The sequence below is a fragment of the Pezoporus occidentalis genome, unplaced genomic scaffold (genome assembly GCF_034315485.1).
Source record: "Pezoporus occidentalis ecotype Australia unplaced genomic scaffold, CSIRO_AGI_Poc_V1 ctg8, whole genome shotgun sequence".
Taxonomy (NCBI): Eukaryota; Metazoa; Chordata; class Aves; order Psittaciformes; family Psittacidae; genus Pezoporus; species Pezoporus occidentalis.
In genome coordinates this window covers 14,047,881-14,066,927 of record NW_026916158.1, presented here as the reverse complement: position 1 = coordinate 14,066,927, position 19,047 = coordinate 14,047,881, and the positions used below count along the sequence as shown (strand labels likewise).

Here is a 19,047-nt window from a genome sequence, read left to right as displayed (position 1 = left end):
CGTCCGCAGCGTCGAGGGAACGGTGCCCTTGGGTACCGCGGCTGCACCGGGACCTGGCGGACTCCCCGAGGGCCCATCGCGGGACACGCGTGGGGAGGCGAACCCAGCACCGCCCCGGGAGCCCCAGCCCATGCCCTGGGCCGGGCCCGCAGACCCCCGGCGGCTGCCCCCCGCTGCCAGCGCCGCCCGCCCTCACCGCTCCGCCGCCGCTCCGGAAGCCTGCCCCGCCCGCACCACGTGCCCGTAGGAGCGGGATGGGGCGGGGAGCCGGGGCTGGGTGCAGCCGGCCCGGCCGAACCGCCCCTTTCCTTCCGCCGTCGCTCCCCGCTAGAGGGAAGCAGGCGTTCGGCCATCCCTGCCCGCGGGAGTCTGCCCGGGCATGCCCGTATCCGGTTCCTTTTCCTCGCCGTGGGTGCCCCGAGCCCTGGGAACACCAGGGTGCTCCGGACTGGGGACGACCCCCTGCAGCTTCGCCCGCGCCCTGCTCCCTCCTCCCCTTCTCCCCAGCCGCGAGCCTTTTGGGGTGGTTTTTCTTCCCGGTTCTCTTCCCCCTGCCCCTCTCCCTTCTCCCCACCCAACCTCTCCAGCCCAATTCCTCAGCCGCCGCTCCTAGGAGGGGTTCCCAGCCCCCTGCACCCCATCTCTGTCTCCGAGCCTGGCTGGGAGGCAGGCCAGCACGGCCCTGCCTGGCATGCAGCACCCCAGATTTATCCTCGGGCTCCCATGCAGAGGGGCAGGCTGACCTGATGGGCCCCACTGCGTTGCTGAGCCCCAGTTGCTGCTGACCCACTACCACCCGACCCTCGGAAGATGGTTAGTAGTGAGGAGCTGGAGCGATAATGCACACCCTTGGGCACGCTGCTGCTGCTGCTGCCGCTGCCGCCAGTCCTGCTGCTGTGAAAGGAGGCTCTCCGTGGAACCTACCTCAGAGCCTGGGCAAACACTTCAGCCTCTGTACAGGAAGCGGAGGCAAGCGTCAGCAGTACGTCCGGTTTCTGGTTCCCAAAACCCAAAGAGTTTCACTTTCAGCAGCGAGCCTGGTGCCTCAGCAAGAGCTGCGGTGAGCCAAGGTTAGGTTGCAGAGTGAGCACAGCAGCCCCATGGGGTGGATGCTGTGAGATCCCTGTGCCCAACCCACAGCTGCAAGCCCCGCTATTTTTGGCTGTGGAAAGAAAATCCAGCAGCCACCAGTGCGTGTCCTGGGCCTGTGTCAGAGCTATGCCTGCTCCAGCATCCTGGGAGGGCTTCCATTAAGTCTGGGCAGGAGTACTGGCAGCTTTCCCAGCTCTTTTCCCCAGGAGTCCCTGACGTCTCCGTATCTCTCTCTGCTTATGTTTCATTTCCTGCTGCCTTCTCCCTGCAGCCCCCCTGTAAATCCCTGCAGCTGGGCAGGCCAATATTACACAAGTTAAACCAAGGCGTGCCTGATTTCAACCAGAAACACCGCCAGCATTCTCCTCATCCTCTATGGCTATCCATCCTCAGGATCCCCTTTAATTTGTCCTGATTAATGAGCAGCAGAGAGCTGAACAGGACACCCCCGCCCCTCCCTCTCCCGGCAGGCAGAGACTCTGCCTGGGAGCACAGTTGCTCCCAGCCTGACACTGGCTGTTATCTCCTTGGGCTTCAGGTTATTTCCTCCCATAGCACTAAACTATCAGTGACTCAGGACCCGAGAGCATCTGTAAGAGCGTTGTGGTCCGTGCTTCCCTCCAGCCAGCCCTATCTCTGTGTGATAATTCAGCTCAATAAACCCAGAACAGGGTACAGGTGACTGGGGGATAAATACCCAGATCACAACTGGTCCCTTGTGTGGTACTGCTGCTGGTGAGGGCTTGTGGGGTCACTGGGGTGTGAGGGTACTGAATGTAGCTATTGGGCTGAGCCAGGCCTGCTTTACAGTGTTTAATGCATACCTGAGCTCAGCGCTCTGCCGAAAGGCAGTGCCGAGCTCTCAGGAATCCATTTGTGGCTGTGACAAGCTGCTATTGGGAAGCTGTGACGGTGCAGAGCAGGGACACGCATGCCTGTTTTCTGACGCTGGTGTGAGAGCTCTATGGAGCCTGTTTGCACCTCCCCAGGGCTGCTGTGGATCACCAGTGGGGTGGGGGAGGCTTGGTGTGTCCCGGGTGATGTGCACACCATGGTTATTCACCTGCTATAATGCTGGGGCTGCAGACAGTGTCTGATATCGTGGGCTGGCCAAGTCCATCACTCCAGCTGCTGGCACCAATGCAGCACTTGCATTTGGATGCTTTTCTTTGCCTCAGCTTGGCCTAGAAACAATATCTCAGAGAAAAATCAAAGCTCGTGGGTTTTAATCTGGGACTGGAGCAGCTGCGACGCTTGCCATGACGATGGGAGTGGGAGCCCCGTGCACGCCGCAGGCTGTGTGTATGTGCTGCGGTGCATGCTGTACCTGTAGCAGCTCACAGAGCTTTCATCTGTCATGGGGGGATAATATATGGGTTAGCATCCTTCTCCTGCTGCCATAAATGATGGGGAAGGAGAGCAGCTGCATGCTTCTCTGTCCCCATGCAGCACAAGGAGGGGAAGCAGTGTGCCATGGGGCATCTTGCATGGAGAGAGGGAATGGTTCAGCATGCTCTTGCAAGCACCCCAGGGGCACAGAGGCAACTATGTTGGCTGGAGCGCAGGGTAAGGGGTCGGGAGTGTGCCCTATGCTTCCATGCGCAGCAAGGGGTGCCTTCCTCTGAAATTTTCCCCCTTTGCTCCTGTTGCCACCAGTGAAACGTGTACCGAGGAGCTGAAGCTGTAGCAGCTTGTGGATCAGCTTAGGGGAGAGGTCTGGTGGTGAGCCGCTGATGTGCCAGGCCTTCTCGCTCTGGTGCCACTCCGAAATGCCCTGCCAGTGACCGGGTAGCCCCTGCCGGGGCTGCCTGCTCTGTGTGCCCCGGTTCCTGCCGGCGTGGCTGGGCCGGCTCCAGGTTCGGCGCGGCTGAGGCGCCGGCAGGGGTCCTGCGGTGCGCGGAGGGGGCGGCTCTCCTCTGCATGCTCTATAAAAAGAGCGGCGGCAGCACAGCCCTATCTATAGCAAAGCGAGGGAGCTGCCTGCAGAGGCAGCGCAGGGATTAGACCCAAATCTGACGGTTTTCTCCTGTCCCGCTTGGGAATGCCGGGCCGGCGGTGGCGGCTGAGGGATTCCCACTACGCCCCGAGCTGTGAGATCCTCCCTGCCAGCAGGCATGTCCTGGCTTTGCAGGGTTTTCCTGACTGTCTGCACCCTCCCCGAGGGGGCTTATTGTCACACTTGTCACCCAAAGGCTAGGGACGCCCCAGATCCCCCTTCTTTCCTGCTGTTTGGGGCTGGGATTTCACAACAGCACAAGATGGCTGATGAGGATAGCCCTTGGTGGGACCCCAGGACATCTGGGTTTGGGGTGGATGCTCAGCATCCTCCTGTAACTGGTCCTATTGTGGCAGTCTCAGGGCAGCTGAGACCTTCCCTAGGGAAGCTGGTTGTGAAATTTGTGGCCCATGGTATTTGTACTGGAGAGCTCAGCTGACTGATGGAGTTTTGCCCTGTTTTGTTTGGGGGGAGGGGGACACAGGGAATGGCTACATGTCCTGAGCAACTGAACTCTGTGTTTGTGAGTGCACAGCATCACCCTGGGGTCTCACCAGCGCACAAGTTTGGCTGGACATTGCCATGCTGTGGATGGAGAGCAGCCCGCAGGGTTGGGCTCTGCTTTTGACCAGTGCCTATCACCCTCTGGGCATGCTGGCCGTCCCCTGAGACCGTCAGCGACACCCGTGAGAGCATCTCCCGGCCCTCCCGGGGGTGGAGGTACCAGGGAGTGTGTCTCTTTAATGAGGCTGGGCTTGGAGCAGCTCTGCTGCTGGCACAGGGAGCGAGGGATGGAGCGAGGGCGGTGAAGGAGCCAGTGCCAGAGAGGGAGCCTGCAGCAGGGAGAGGCGGGGAAGGACCGCTCATCCCCCCTGGGTATCGCAGACCCCAGACCGAGGGGCAGAGAAACCCACGGCAGGGCAGAGAGCTTTGCGGAGGGCACGACCCAGGGGGTGCTGAGCCGAGCCTGGAGCCCCTGTGTCATCCTCCTCCTCCTCCTCCAGGTAAGGGCCGGGGCGGGAGGGAGTCAGGGGCCGCGGTGAGCCAGGACCCTGCGAGTGTCCTGCAATTCCTGCGTGCCCCAAGGTCGCACCCCCGCTGTCGGGGCAGCCGCGGATCGCAGGAGGGTGAGAGGTGGGAGATGAGGCAGCAGGGCCACAAAAGTGCTGAAATCACCACCCGGCACGGACCCAGCTGGGCTGGGTCTTATAACTGCTGGGAACGTGCCCCAGGGTATCAGGAGCTGGTCCCTGGCCCAAGCCACAAACATCCCACGGCTGGAGGAGCAGCGGGACCCCTCTTTTTGGCTGTCCTGCCGGGATGTGCCTCTGTCAGGGGAAATCCGTGGGGCTGGGACATTTGTTTTGGGGGTGCCTGTGTTAGGGTGCATCGGGGGCGAGTAACTCCTGCTCCCTGGCACGGGGCTGGGATTTCCGGGGGTTTTAGCGGCTCGGGGGTGGGGGGGTGGGGGAGCGGCGAGAACAGCAGCACAGGTCCTGGACATGGTGGTCCTGCATGCAGTGTGTGTGCCAGGGTATGTGTGCATGCATGCACGTGTGCGTGTGGAGCAGACTCTACTCTCTGTTTCGACTTCCCAGCAGACGAAGCACCAGTGCCAGCCAGAGGACAGCACCCCCTTCACCCTGTCCCCTTCGTCTGCAGCTGCCAGGGAAATCCTTTTCCCCTCTACTCCTCCTCTTCTTTGGGCTCTCTGCAAAACACGGCCCACGGGCACTAGGCAGCAGCGCTGCCACCTCCTACTTCTGTAGCCTCCCCCCTGCTCCGGGAGTTGGGATGGATCCTGCTCTCTTCTCCTTGTGACCCATCCCAGCAGAGTGATGCAGGGATGTCCCACAGGGAGCGAGGGAAACAGAGGTAACTCAGAGCAGCAGGAGGGGCAGCAATGTCTCCTTGTTCCAGGAGCTACTGCAGACGTTTGGGTTCCTCTCCTTCTATCCTTCTTTTGTACCGGCCTGTGCATCTGCCACCAGTGGAAATTTCCACTGGGTTTGCCTGTGCAGGGGCTGGCCTCATCCTTCCCCAGGGTGAGGAGGGACAAGGCACCCACAGGCACTGGGTTCTGTGGGAGGCTGTTGCTGCAGCAGGTGAAAATCTGACAACTTCTCGGGCAGCTCAGGAGGGTCGGCTGGGCTGAGGCGCCTGGCTTGCTGCAGCAGCCTCACTGCAAACCCCAGCCTGCCCACGGGTGAGAGGAGACATGTGAAGTTATTCTGACCTACTGAAGAGTTAGCTCCTCCTGGCCTTCACTTTTGCTGCTGCTGGCATGGCAAGCTGCCCCCAGCTCCACTCCTGCTGCATCCCCCTCTGTATCAGGGATGCTGCTGGTTAAACCAGCTCCTGTAGGCAGCAGGTGGGAAGGGAGGAAGAGGAGGGAGCTGCAAAAGCACTGGCAACCATGCTGGGGACAGGGAGGGGGTTGGGGACGTGTTGGTGATGCCATGCTGGCAGCTGGGGACAATTTGATGCCCTGGAGGAAGAGGGCGAAGAGGCCGGGATGAGGACCATCAGGTCTGGTTTTATTCATTACCACAGGGCTTAAAGCAGGCAGCACAAGGCATAGCAGGGACAGATGGGGCCTGTTTACTCTGTGAGTATTAATGTAAAGTGAAGTGATAAAAAGCAGCCAGAACGGCTTCTCCAGTAAGTCCCTGGTAAACAAGCTGGCAGTGCCCTGGCCAACGGGCAGCATGGCAAATAGTAGGCATGTTGCTGAGCATTAAGCTGGTGCCTTGGGAACAAATGGAAGGACTTTGGGGTGAAATCCATCTTTAATGGCTCAATGTGGCTGAGATGGGGGAGCCACGGTCCCCAGGGCCTAGCTGGGTGCTGTGGTCAGACCAGAACCCGACTGATGATGTTCCCAGCAGTGGCACAGCTGGTGTGGGGAAAAAACAGTCTGTGTAGGGACCCTGTCTGCTTTGTGTGGTGGGAGAGCAGACTGGGGGGCTCAGCATCCTGCACACAGAGTGGAGGATTGATGATAGTACAGAGTGGTTGGGTGGGCAGGACCTGCAAGCCTAACTCTGCGATGCCAACTGAGCACGTAAACAGCTCCCCTCCAGCATAATGGACTTACTTTCCTGGGATGCAGCCATGTTGCTAATGTACTTCCATGCTTCTCAGGGACTCACTGCCTCACACCAGCCAAGGGCTCCATCCTGATGCTGCCTCCAGGGATGTAGCCCTGCTCTGCTTTCAAGGATGCTCTGGGAGGTGCATCCTGTGACCGTGGGCAGAGACTGCCCTGAGCCTCCTGTTTCCAGTGCTAGTACAAGCTGTTCCCAGGATGAAGGCCACCAGAGCGGGGGTACCAGATGGTTCACTTGTACCTGGCCTTGTCCTTGCTCCAGCCATGCTGCACATTGGAGCACCAGCACATGGCATGATGGTGGGACCTTGCTGCTGTTGGGTTGCAGGCACTTGGGGTGGGCAGGGGATGCAGCATGGAAGTGCAGACCCATGCCTAGAGCAGGATCCACACACACGGTCCATGGATAGGCAGGGCTCAGGCTGACCCAAACACTGTATGTGAATATTTGATGGCACAGGCTGGGGGAATGTTGGAGATGCCTTGGCTCTAGGCAGTCATTTGGGATGCTGCTTCCAGGCGGTTTTCCCAAAGGGAAGAGAGGTGTGGAGTGGGTTGGTGCCCTGGCTGGTAGGCATCCCCCACCACCTTTCTTCTGACAGCCAGTGCCGAAGGGTGGGATGCTGGATGCATCCATCTCTGGGTAAAGCATTACTCGCACGGATGCAGACAGCATCATCCCCTGAGCCAAGCTCCCCCCTGCAGTGCTTTCCCCTCTGTGCTGCTCTTCTGTGCAGCGCTGACCTTGTTGTTAATTATTAAACCCCAGCAAACACTGCTCACGGCTTTGTCCCAGATACACCGTGGGCTCCTCGCCCTTTGGTTTTTGTTGTGTTTTTTTTTAACCAATTACCCTGGTAACCTCTGTGGGTGGATGGAGATGGGAGCAGCAGATGCTCCTCTCCCAGCCAGTGCAGGAGATGGCCTGGGGAAGCTCTGGAGCCACTGAGCTGCTGTGGGGTGTCTGAGAGATGGGTTGCCTGTGGCTGTCCATTATCTATCCTGTCTAGGAGTCCCTGCTTGTCTGCTGGGGCTTGGGGCTTGCATGTAACTGCTGCTACCCATGGGAGAGGACATTTCACTGCCCAGGTTTATTTACCTGTCAATGCAAGAGCTTTCTGCGGGCTCCTGTGGCTCCAGACCTGGTTTGTAGGTGGGCCGGGGTCCAAGCAGAGACCTGGGTCCAGGCCCATATGTTTTGTGGATGCTGCAGAGCAATGCCTCTGGAATGGGGAGGGCTGGGGACCTGCTCCCCTCCTTGTGGGCTGGGCACATGGAAGCAACTTGCATGCAGAAGCCTTTTTGTGCAGACCCTGTTCCTGAATACCCAGCGCCTGCCTCCCCTCTGCCTGCAGCTGCCCGCTGAGCGACAATGCCAGGCCTGTACGTCCTGTCCTCCTGGGAGCCTCTGCCCCTGAAGAGCTCCAAGGTGAAGGCTTGTGCCAATGGGTACTCCCTGAGCATCACTGCTCACCTCACATACACCAACCCCCACGAGGAGCCCGTGCAAGGTAAGGGGGAGCTATGGGGGCTGGCAGGGACCTGGGCTGCCTGCACAGCCCCCTAAAATCACCCTTGCTGGAGAGCATCCCAGCCCCACACCTTGCTCAGTCTGGAGAGTAAAGGCAGTGCCGTGGTGGCACCAACACACAGCATCGCCCTGTGGGCAGGAAAAGAGTGAGGCTGAGCAAACCCGTTCCTGTTGCTGAGGAAGAGGGGGATTTCATCCTCCCTGCCCTCCCAGCTAGTGAGGCTCTGTGTCCTCCCTGTGTGTTGCCCATGCACCGAAATCACCCTGCCAGTCAGAGTGGTGCTGCCATGGGCTCTACTGTGCCACAGCAGGGTCTATACCCAGACCTGCCTCGGGGCTCTCTCCTACCCACAGGTATTTTCATCTACCCACTGGAGCAGTCAGAGGTGGTGGCCAGCTTTGAGGCGGCAGCGGGCAGCCGGCGGGTGACATTCCAGGTCCAGAACCGTCACCGGGTGCAGGACTGCTGCCTCCAGTGCATCCCAAACCCCAGCCAGCCGCGGCACTGTGCCGGCGGTAAGTGCTGCTGCACAGGTGGTCCTGCTGCGCCCTCCTGGCTGGGAGGCTCAAAGGAGCAGGGATGAAATGTGGGGGGATATGAGGGGCCGACAGTCCCTGCCAGGCCACCCTGGTGCCTTGGAGGGGGTCTTTGGGGTGGAGATTTCAGCCTTTCCACTCCCTCCACCTCTCCTGGGGTTTTACCTGTCCCTTCGCATGGCCCTTCTTACGCCTGCACCCTTGTCCCCTTTGAGAGTAGCTACTTCAATTAACGTCCCCCCATTTCACACACCACTTACCCCAAACCATCCCTCCTCTGCCCAGGCCACCTTGTCCTGGATGAAGATGTGGAGCGCTCCACCTTCATCATCGTCACAGGCACGCTATGCGCATCGGAGAGCCTGTCCATCACCCTGAGCACAGCGCAGGAGCTGGCCACGCTGCCGGATGGGGCCCTGCGCCTCCTCCTGCCGCCCGTCCTCACACCCCGCGTCCCTGCCGACCCCGAGAGCGAGCCGGCAAGCTTGTGTGACGACAGGTTGGCCCTATGGTGATTTTCATGGCTTCCTCAGTCTCCGCCACCCTGGGGGGGGGGATGCCAATGCTGAGTGAGCAGGGAGGGGAGCGGGAGCCATCACCACCTCTCCCCTCACAGCCCCACCAGCTGTTTTGGGGGGCCGGGTGCCCAGAGCCAGCCCCCCGCCATGGTGCCTGTGGAGAGTGTGGATGTCTTTCGAGGCCGGACCTGCAACCCTTTTCCTTATGAGTTTGCCTTCGAGCTGCTGGTGAAGGGCCCCTGTTTGCTGGCAGGTAGGGGGGTAGCTCAGGTGGTGGCAGTTGGTTGGGCAAAGCCTCTCCAAAGCATGGACACTGTCCTGCTGGTCCCTCCATGCTTCTAAGAGAATGTGAGCCCCCTTCCCGCAGCATCATCAGCATCATCTTGTATTCCCTACATGCAAAGAAGCCCTTTTCCCATCCCACCCATGGGGCTGGAACCCTCCAGAGTCACCCCACAGATGGCTTTGGGCAGCTCTGGGTCAGCAGCCTCCTTCCCTGGGAGATTTGATGGATGGGGGAGAGGATGAGCAAGGAGGGGATGTGGGTCAGTGGGGACGCAATCCTGGCTGCTGGCCCAGTTAATCCCATTAGAGCTGGCAGTGAGCAGCCACTGCCACAGTGTCTGGCCCAGCACAGGCACAGAGCCCAGGGGGCGGGGGGCCAAGGGGCTGCCCTGCTGCCACCTCCTCCCTGCAGGGCTGGAGAGCCCATCCCATGCCCTGCGAGCCGATGCCGACCCCTGGGCCAGCTCTGCCGCCACCACCTGCGTCACCCTGGCTGAGCCCCACCGCTATGACAGGGACGTGGAGATCATCCTCTACCCCTGCGGTGAGGGGGGACGGTGTCCTCAGCGGGTTTGGGGGAGATGGGGCACTGCCCTGAAAGCATCTGGAGCATCCCCTAGCCCCCTGCAGCACAGGGTGGCGCTGAACCCCCTTGTGCCCAACAGAGCCCCATCACCCCCACCTGGTGATGGAGGATGGCACCATGACATACCCTGAGTATGAGGCCCTCATCCGGAGCCGCCGGGATTACATGCGGATTGCCAGGAAGGACAGCAGCGGCGAGAGAGAGGTGACATGGCATGGTGGAGAGGAGGAGGAGAGCAGGAAACGGTGGGGTGTGGGTGAGGAAGACCTTGGTATAGGCCAGGGGGTATGAGAAAGCCCCTGGCCTGCCTGGCTTGCAGGTGGCTTTTGTGCAGAAGCGTTTCCACAAAGACATCTTCCCCAACCCTGTGCTGATGTTGAACTTCTGCCCAGCGGCGGAGGGTGTCCCTGGGAACCTGCAGAGCATCACCCGCGAGGTCCTCTTCCTCATCGACTGCAGCAGCACCATGAGCAGCCCTGACCTTGACAAGGTCAAGGTGAGGCACAGCCATGGGGTCAGGGATGCTCCCTGGGTGGCCAGTTCTCAGCAGCTGCCCCTGGTCCTCACTGTCACCTCAGGAGGCTTTGCTGGTGGCCCTGAAGAGCCTCCCATCGGGGACACTGCTCAATGTGGCCAGCTTTGGTGCCGATGTGAAGCCACTCTTCCTGTCCAGCCGCCTCTGCAGCAACGTGAGTGCTGCCGGGCAAACCTGCACCAGCCTGGCTGTGGCTCCCTGCTCCCTGGTGTGGGTCACGGCTGGTGAGCCAGGGACCGCTGTGAGCCTGGCTCTCCCTGTGGGCAGGAGACGCTGCAGCGCACCTGTGAGCACCTCAGCCGGCTGCGGACAGACGCAGGCAGCACCAACCTGCTGGCAGCCCTGCGCTGGGCGCTGGCACAGCCCCTCCACCATGGCTACCCCCGTCAGCTCTTCCTCTTCACCGACACGGCAGCAGGCAACACAGGCAGGATCCTCCGGCTGGTGCGCAGGCAGGCCAGCACCGTCAGGTATCTCACTGGCACCATGACAGAGTCCTCTCCATGTCCCCTGGGCTGTTCCCAATGATTTCTCATCCTGCAGCCCCAAATCTCACCTCCACCAGCCCTTCACTCATCACATCTCCCAACAGCACAGGCTCAGCTTCCCCCAGGATTGCACTAACCTGGCACACAGCTGGGGTGGCATCTCTGGCTATCAAACACCCGTACCCATCCATGCTGCAGGGCTTGCCACTGGGCTGCCCAGCCCCAGCACCAGCCCAGACATGGCTTCCCATCGCCTGGCTCTCTCCCACAGATGCTTCAGCTTCGGCATGGGCCCAAGGGTGTGCCGGCGGCTGCTGAAGGGCATGGCCAAGGTGAGCCGGGGCCGTGCTGAGTTTCTGAGCCCGGCCGAGAGGTTGCAGCCCAAGGTAATGCTCAGGCAGGGATGGAGGTTGTGAGGGTCATGGGGGACGCTGTGGTGCCTGACACTGGCTCCTCTCCCTGCCCCAGCTGATCAAGTCCCTGAAGAAGGCAATTGAGCCGGCTGTCAGCGACATCACCATCGACTGGTACGTCCCCGACAGCATGGAGGCTCTGCTCTCGCCCACGGAGTTCCCAGCCCTCTACCCTGGCGACCGCCTCGTCAGCTACTGTGTCCTCTACAGCATCGCCCGCTTCCGCAGCAGGCGCTCGCAGGTATGACCGGCACTGCCCTGGCACGGGGAGGATGGTACGTTCCCGGGGCCGCCGGCTTCTCTCTGTGCCGGGGGGTGACAGCGGTGCCCTCTCTCTGCCAGGGCCGGGAAGGGCCTTGCCGGGGCTCAGCCTTTCCCTCCCAGGAGGATGTGCCCAGCCCCAGGGAGAGCTGCCAGCTGTCCCGGCGCACTCTGGGATCTGGGGACATCTCCCTGGAGCTCCTTGCTGGGAGTATGGAGGCGTCGGAGCGGAGTGAGTGGGGCTGAGGCCGGGGCAGGGGTCAGGCATGGGGGCTGTGGGCTGACAGGGTGTGCGTTTGCCGGGCAGGTGTGGATCCTGCGTCAGGGGGAGATATCTGGAAGCGGATTTACCAGCCGTCCTACATCCAGGAGCAGTATGTCCTGACGCACTGCTCCGTCAGCACCGACCGCACTCGGGGGCTCCTCTCCCACAGCTCCACCAGCAGCGAGTCCACCGGCTCCCGGGATGTGGCCCCTGAGGTCCCGGGCACTGATGCCACCTCCCAGCAGGGCCAGAAGAGCCTGTCCATCTGTGAGTCCTCCACCAAATCTGCCCCACTGCCCTCTGCCCCGGCTGGCACCAAGGTAAGAATGACAACAGGGTTCAACGGCTCATGCACTGGGGGTTGCTGCCAGCTTACCCAGGGTCTCACTGCCCTGCCGTGGCTGGACATGTGTCTGCCAGGCTGGAAACCAGAATGCTGCAGCCTGGGTTTTAAGCAAGGGTCAGCCATGAGAGCCAAAAAAAGGCTCCTCAGGTGGTTTTGCCCTACTGGAATGGGACAGCCGGGGACCAAAGAGGTGGTCCCTCAGCTTCCCCAGCCAGTAGTCAGCTGGGTGACTATCAGACCCCCTGAACAGCTCAGTTCCTCAGCGATGCTGCAGAAATCAAGTGAAAATAGCTGGGCCAGCACCAGGTAACAAGCCTGCCAAGCTGGAGAGGAGGGCTGGGCTGGCTAAGCTCCTGTCTGGCTCCTTCAGCTCTCTGCCAACACCACCTGATGCTTCGTTAGTGACTGGTCACATCCCTGCTGCTTCATACTTGGGTTTAAACACCAGCCAGGTCGCTGTGGTGGAGAGACATAGTCCCCTGGGTGATGCTGGCCCCGAGGCCAGGTGAGGCCAGCTGTCACCCAGCTCCAGGACACGCTCCTTCCTGGTGACATGGGTCTCCTGCTGCACAACAGCACAGCTGGTCACCTTTGCTGCTGAAATGTCAAGCGTAAATGATTTCCTTGCAGCATAAATGATCCTCTCCCAGCTCCCCGCTGATGGGGTGAGAGGTGGCATGGGTGCTGCTGCCCTGCCATAGCTTTTAGGTGAAGCACCTCACTGCGGGGACATCACTGCGCTGGGGACTGCATCCCCCTGTAGCGTCATCCAGCTTGAGCAACAGTGCCAAGACGCCCCACACACAGACACAGAAAAATCCCTGCCAAGTCTTCCTGCCTGGGCGTCAGCTTGAGTCAGCCCCAGGGATGTTTGCAAACTCCTGTCTGGGTGCCATCGGGCCTTCCCACATGTATGAGGAGCTTGGCGAGCATCACCCACCGCCCTGGGAGGCTGCCGGGTGCCATCCTGCGGAGCAGTGGGGCTGGGCGACAGCCAGCAGCTCCGGCCAGCAGCCGGCTTGGCGCAGTCTGGGCTCTGTGCCAGTGCCTTTGCCGGGCTGGCCGTCAGCCTTGCCCCCACCACAGGTGATGATGGCCCTGAGCATGGAGGAGCTGGCACGGCGGAAGAAGGCGCTGGCACGTGCTGCCCTGGCCAGCCGCAGCTTCTCCTCACCGCACGGGGAGCTGGACACGCACCGGCTCTACCAGGCCCTGGAGAAGGTGTCACAGAAAAGGAACCAGTCCCTGGAAGGGCAGCTGGATGAGCTGGGACCCCAGGGACGGCAGCTGCAGCCCAGTGCAGTGGAGTCAAGTGTGTGCTGGCTCTGGGGGAGAGTGGAGGGGATGGAGCCTGGTGGCCCTGCCTCGCTGAGCCCATGTCTTGCTGTTCACAGATAACCTCCTCTCACCCACCCACCTGGACTGGGACATGCTGGTGGAGCCCTCCTACCTCTTCAGTGCTTCACCGGTGCCTGAGCCAGGGGAGTCCAGCCTGGGCGATGCCAGCCTGCCCTTGCGCTGCCAGGTGGTGATCCATGCGCTGCGAGCTGGCAAGCCGGTGTCCTGGGAAGTGACGGCCTCGCTGGAGTCAGTGATGCAGGGGCCAAGCAGGGAGGACTGCCCGCAGCGGGTGGGCAAGGCCTGGGACAAGCCGCTGCACCGCTTGGCAGCACGCTCCGTCATTCGGGACAATGAGAACGCGGCGCAGCGGGAAGCAGAGCTGGAGCAGGGTGGGTGCCGGTGTGTGTGCCCCAGCTCCAGCACAGCCTGGCATCTCCCCACCTCTATCCGCTTTGTTCTGGGCAGGTTTTGCCCGCCGGTTCCGCCTGAAAGCTGTGCAAACCAGCAAAGCCTGCAATGTGCCTTCTCTCTACACCCGCCTGGTGCCCGTGGATGGTGCCACACAGGCAGCCCTGCCCGCAGCCCCCGAGGTGTGGGGCACAGGTACAGCCAGGGGGCCTAGCATGCTGGGGAGGGGATGGGCATGGATCAGAGGGCTGAGGTGGCACCGTCCCTTGCAGCCGGTTCTACCAGGCAGTCACGAGCCACTGCAACAGGGAGCTGGCACCACAGGAGCTCTTCAGGAGGTCTGGGGCAGCAGCGGGATGTGGAAGAGCTGGATGAGGCTCCTGTCACTGCAGGTACTTGTATCAGCTTATGCTCCCCAGGGAGCTGCCTGAGCACTGGAGCCCCTGTGGACATTTGGCTCATGGCTGAGTGGGGCATTGTCCTGGCTGGAACACTGTGGATGCCCAGGAAGAGGGGTCTGCCCCATGCTGGGGAGATATGGGGGGGAGCAGCATAGCAGCCCCTGGCAGCAGCTGTGGGCTGTGAAGGTCTTGTGAGCCTGGGGACCATCAAGGCTTCACTCTTTTTCAGAGCGAGGCGAGACCCCTGCGTCTCCAGCCAGCATCTCCTCCCCTGTCTATGGTGGGGAAAAGCAGAACTTCTTGAACGGTGAGTCCAGGGTGGAGGGGGCCAAGGGCTGGATGGTGGGGAATGGGGGTTCACCCTGGGTTCCAGGGAGCAGGATGCACCTCTGTGTACACCATGACCTCTCATGCTCAGTTCTCCCCCATTGCAGGGCCTCCATCCAGCCCCTCCACCACCTCCATGGGCTCCCAGAAATCCACAGAGAGTATCAGTGGCTCTAGGTGAGGCTCTGGGTGGAGGGACGCAAGGGCCCAAACATTGCAGGGAGAGGGGGACGGTGCTGCTTGTCTGATGTGTCCTGCTAGGTCCAGCAGAATAAGAGGGGTTAATGCTCCAGCCCCTTCCCTGCACCAGGCTGGAATTGTGTGTCCCCTCCTCCAACTCACCTGTATCCCTGCAGGTTTAGCCTGAGCAGGCGCAGGGGGCCCAGCCTGGCGCTGCGCCTGCAGGGCCTCAGCCCTGAGACCGAGCGCTCCAGCAACCATGACTACCTCCCGCTGGTAAGGACCCAATCCCCATCCCACCCTGCTGGGTTGCAGCTGCACCACTCAGGCAATGCCTGGCAGCACCAGCACACGGTACACTGGGCAGTGCCTGTGCCCCAAGGACGCCCCTACAGACCCACCAGTGGGTGCTGGGGGCTGCAGTGGGTCTGTGCCCCTGCCTGCCCCCCCCCCACCCAGCCAACCTGCCCCGCTATTGCAGGTCCAGCTGCAGCAAGCCAGGGGCCCATTCCAGCTCACCGAAAGCTTCTCCGACGTGGTGCAGATCCCACTGGATCGCCTGCGCCGGGCCTCCCCCTATGCCTCCCACCACACTAGCCTCAGCCCTGTGTCCCCAGGGGCCAGGAGCAGCCTCCACGCAAGGCCTGGCAGTGAAGAAGGCGAGGAGCCTGCCGCAGCCCTTCAGCCCAGCTCACCCCCATCCCAGAGCACTTGCTCTGAGGTGCCCAGTGCAGCTGTGTGGGCACAGGCAGATAGCGGGCATGGCTCAGAGTCTGACACCGGCCCCCACTCGGCTGCCCCCTCTGAGGCTGGCATGAACTGGCAGGACGTGGGGCCGGAGGACCTGGAGAGTGCCAGCTGGGCCACGGCAGTGGCCTTGGCATGGCTGGAGCATCGCTGCGCTGGCTTCTTTGAGGAGTGGGAGCTGGTGGCAGCCAAGGCAGATGCATGGCTGCAGGCGCAGCGGCTGCCCGAGGGGGTGGACGTGGCCTGCCTCAAAGGGGCGGCCAGACACTTGTTCCTGCTGCTGCGTCACTGGGATGAGAACATCAAGCTGAACATGCTGTGCTACAACCCCAACAACGTCTGACAGCTGCCAGAGGGGCCAATAAAGGTGACCGGCTTCACGCTGCATGCACAAGTGTCTCTGTTACGGGCAGGGAGGCGTCAGCCCTGTTCAGGTCACACTGGGGCTCACCACTGCAGATCCTCTTGCAACCTTACCCCAGAGGCTGCTCCCTTGCCCTGGGCAGCACTCTCCCAGGGTTGGGAAGGGATCTCCCACAGGCTCAGCAGCTGCTCTGCCTTCCCACAGGTGGGGCAGACCAAGGCATGGCCATCCAGACACCATCATGGCACAAAGATGCTGCAGCCAGAGAAGGGCACACAAAGCCCCCTTTATTGGGGAAGTCCTGCCTGTCAGGGGTCCCCACGCTGCCCCCTTTGCACAGTTCCAGGGCTCGCAGTCCCTCCTGGGATGGCTGGAGGCAGCCTGGGAGCCAGGTGGGGAAAGAGCAGGCAGAAGAGGCAGTCCCAGAGGCCATTTCCCATCCTCCGGCTGGCTCTGCTCTCACTGGACCTTCTTGGAGATGGCTGTGGGCCTCCTGCTTGGTGGGGGTGTGTGTGTCACCGGCGAGGGGGCTGTGCCGTACCACAGCTGGAGTAGGACGAGTACGTGGCAGATGTGGAGGGAGAGGGAGCTGCAGACTGTGGAGGGATAGGTGTTCCAGCAGAGCTCGATGACACCCAGCAGCAGCACCCTGCAGGGGGGGAAACTGTGGGTCATCATCAGGGGGACACAGCAGCCTGCTTGCTCCCAGACCCCACCAGCAGGTGAGTGGTCCCCCTTCTGGGCAGCACGTACTTGGGCATGTGGGCAAGCTTGGCAGTAGGGGTGCACCACAGTAAGTAGGGCAGTGTGTGGAAATACCAGACGTAGAACTGGTAGTGCAAGGAGCGGCTGCAGCAAACACCCAGAAAGTTGGAGGAGAAGAGGACGAAGACGATCTGTGCACTGGCGTTAAGGGGACAAAGGCAGGGGGCTGGAGGTGCAATGCAGCAACAGCTCCCAGCTGTACAGCACAGCTCCTCCCCCCAGGACAGGACGGTCCTAACAGCACCAGGACCTGTTCACCTTGTCTTCCCCCCCCCTTTCTTGCTGCCCACCCTGCTAAAGGATATTGTTGACAGTCAAGGGAGGGGATGTGTGTTTCCGTTCGGCGGGGTCCTTCAGGAGAGCCAGGATGCTCTCTTTGGACCTGAGGGGAAAGCATAAACGTTGATGTCAACAGCTGCTGAAATCTCTTCCCACCCGAACCTTCCCCTGTAAGCCACGCTGCCTGAGCAGTGCGCTCCCCAAAACACAACAGTAACTTGCCCCTACTCCTGCCTGCAACTCCAGAACTGCAGCAATGTGCGGCAGGGAAGTCATGGACCCATATCCTGCACCATGCGGGCTGACTGAAATGGGGTTCCATGAGGGAACCAGCACCCATGGGGAATACCGAGCCTCACCTGTGCCACCGGTGCAGTGCAAAGAGCCCCAGGCCAGCCAGGTGAACCACAAGTAGCATGGCATGGAAAGCCCGATTCTGGAAAACCTCTTCTGGGAGGAAGCGCCAGTTTACTGTCCATTTGAACTGGAACTGACGACCCAGGTCGAAGGAGCGAGTCAGGTACCCCACAGGGTTCACCACCAGGAAGGGCAGTCCCAGAACCACCTGACAGAGATACACCAGCAACCTCGCAGCAGCTGCAAGCCAGGTCTCCATCACCCTTTCCACCTCCCGAGAACCCCATCAACAGGGACAGCCAGCCAAAGATGGAAGCCCCATGATTTAAATTAGTTGTGAAGCTCCAGTTTGTTGCATGGGGCAGACTGAGATGCTGGTGCCACTGTATATCCACCCAGAGGCCTCCAGCCCCCAGCACACCCAGACAGGATGTTGTGACGCACGCAGGAGAGCCCTCTACCCCTTGCTGATGGGGCTGCCAGCCTGCCCCTGCAGTGATGTCTCGAGCAGGGACCCACCTGGAGTAGGGCACAGATGCAGAGCTTGGGGATACAGCCCCAGAGACCAAACTGTTGGAGGAGGAGGAAGAGAAGTCCTGGTGCGAAAAGCAGGATGTTCATCTTCACGGACACAGCCAGGCTGAGTGGGAAGCTGCATTACTGCTGTGGTCCCCACCATGGGTGCCCAGGAAGTCCCTGGACCAAGTGCATCCTCCTCCTTGGTGCTGAGCTTGTTCACACACACAGCACGCCATGGAGGGCAGCCACCACCTGAGCCCAGACCCTCACCTGAAGAAGAAGCATCCCCAGGACCAGCGCTCCTCCAGGAAAAGGTTGATGGCGAGGAAGAGGATGGCCACAGCCACAGGGTCGTTAAAGAGCCGCAGGACAAAGATGGAGTGGATACGGTAGGAAGCGCAGCACATGAAGAAGAAAACATATGGGGGGACCTTGCAGGGGACAGAGAGTTACGAGGGCAATCAGCAGCCTGTCCCAGAACCCTGGCTGCTGCCAAGCCTCTCCACACCTCCAAAGCCAGCCCTGACTTCCTGCCCTGTGTGAGGGCTCAGCAGAGCAGGACAGGCCCCCCCAGCTCCAGGCTACCTTGTTGGTGCGGCAGTAGATACGGAAGACGAGGAGGAGATTGAGGAGGTAGAGGCCGGCGAAGAGGTACTGTGCCAGGCGGATGTCAGTGCCACGGCCCGTGGCATAGTACAGGCCCAGAAAGATGTAGACGAAGCCGGCGGGGTAGCTGTGGAGAGATGGGAGTGAGGGGCCAGGCCCTGCTGCCCCCCTGGGACCCCGGTGTGGGGAGCTCGGCCACCCCCGTCACTTACACCAGCGGCCCGGTGTCGCCTTTCAGCCGGGTGTAGTCGAGGGTCCCGTTGGCAAACCCCTCCACCTCCTCCATGTAGGCCTTCCAGTCGATCTCGGTGTCTGCGGGCACGGCGGGGCTCAGGCGAGAGGGGCGCTGGGGACACGGCGGGGAGGCTCCCCCCGCCAGGCTCCCGGCCCTGCCCCGCTGCGCTCTCCCAGCCGAAGCTCCGTGTGCCCCCCCGTGCGTCCCCGGCCCCGCCGCCGCCCTGCCCGGACGCTGCTGTCACGCTGACACCCCGCGGTGCCCCGGGGCCGCTCCGACACCGCCCCCCCCCCCCCGCGGGGCCCGGCCTGGCTTCGGCACTCACAGGGGACCCTGCGGATGACCCATAGGTTGACGCCGCCCTCCGCCAAGCAGAGGCAGGCGGCCACCAGCGGAGTGTAGCTGGGCTCCAGCAGTGCCGTTCGCCGCTGCCGCCAGGCCCGCCGTAGCACCGCCGCCCCCCGCCCCGCCGCCATGGCCGATGCCGCTCCGTTCCGCTCCGTTCCGCGTTTCCGGCCGGAGCTCTTAGGGCGGTGCAATCGCCGAGGCCGGAAGG

At 61.7% G+C, this 19,047-nt stretch overlaps 2 protein-coding genes across 4 annotated transcripts; one reads left to right on the top strand and one right to left on the bottom strand.

Moving 5' to 3' along the window:
- The first annotated feature begins 3,812 nt into the window (after nt 1-3,812).
- On the top strand, nt 3,813-15,746 carry VWA5B2 (von Willebrand factor A domain containing 5B2). Of its 2 annotated transcripts, none has more exons than XM_062602983.1 (22): nt 3,813-4,092; nt 7,553-7,708; nt 8,083-8,244; nt 8,551-8,776; nt 8,882-9,036; nt 9,481-9,612; nt 9,734-9,858; nt 9,974-10,150; nt 10,233-10,343; nt 10,457-10,659; nt 10,949-11,063; nt 11,146-11,331; nt 11,433-11,583; nt 11,659-11,936; nt 13,049-13,274; nt 13,357-13,692; nt 13,769-13,906; nt 13,984-14,103; nt 14,342-14,419; nt 14,547-14,616; nt 14,796-14,895; nt 15,101-15,746. In XM_062602983.1, the coding sequence occupies exons 2-22, from the start codon at nt 7,570-7,572 to the stop codon at nt 15,707-15,709; spliced, it is 3,837 nt and encodes a 1,278-aa protein (XP_062458967.1). In that variant the 5' UTR covers nt 3,813-4,092; nt 7,553-7,569; the 3' UTR covers nt 15,710-15,746. The 2 variants fall into 2 exon arrangements, with proteins under 2 accessions (XP_062458967.1, XP_062458968.1); XM_062602984.1 differs by having other exon boundaries at nt 3,814-4,092; nt 8,551-8,764.
- Nucleotides 15,747-15,893: 147 nt separating this feature from the next.
- ALG3 (ALG3 alpha-1,3- mannosyltransferase) lies at nt 15,894-18,967 on the bottom strand. Of its 2 annotated transcripts, XM_062603467.1 has the most exons (9): nt 18,817-18,967; nt 18,469-18,568; nt 18,236-18,383; nt 17,921-18,081; nt 17,651-17,771; nt 17,134-17,339; nt 16,801-16,877; nt 16,484-16,628; nt 15,987-16,379 (listed from the first exon to the last, which is right to left on the bottom strand). In XM_062603467.1, the coding sequence occupies exons 1-9, from the start codon at nt 18,965-18,967 to the stop codon at nt 16,190-16,192; spliced, it is 1,299 nt and encodes a 432-aa protein (XP_062459451.1). In that variant the 3' UTR covers nt 15,987-16,189. The 2 variants fall into 2 exon arrangements, with proteins under 2 accessions (XP_062459450.1, XP_062459451.1); XM_062603466.1 differs by lacking the exon at nt 17,134-17,339 and having other exon boundaries at nt 15,894-16,379.
- Between the last annotated feature and the right edge of the window lie 80 nt (nt 18,968-19,047).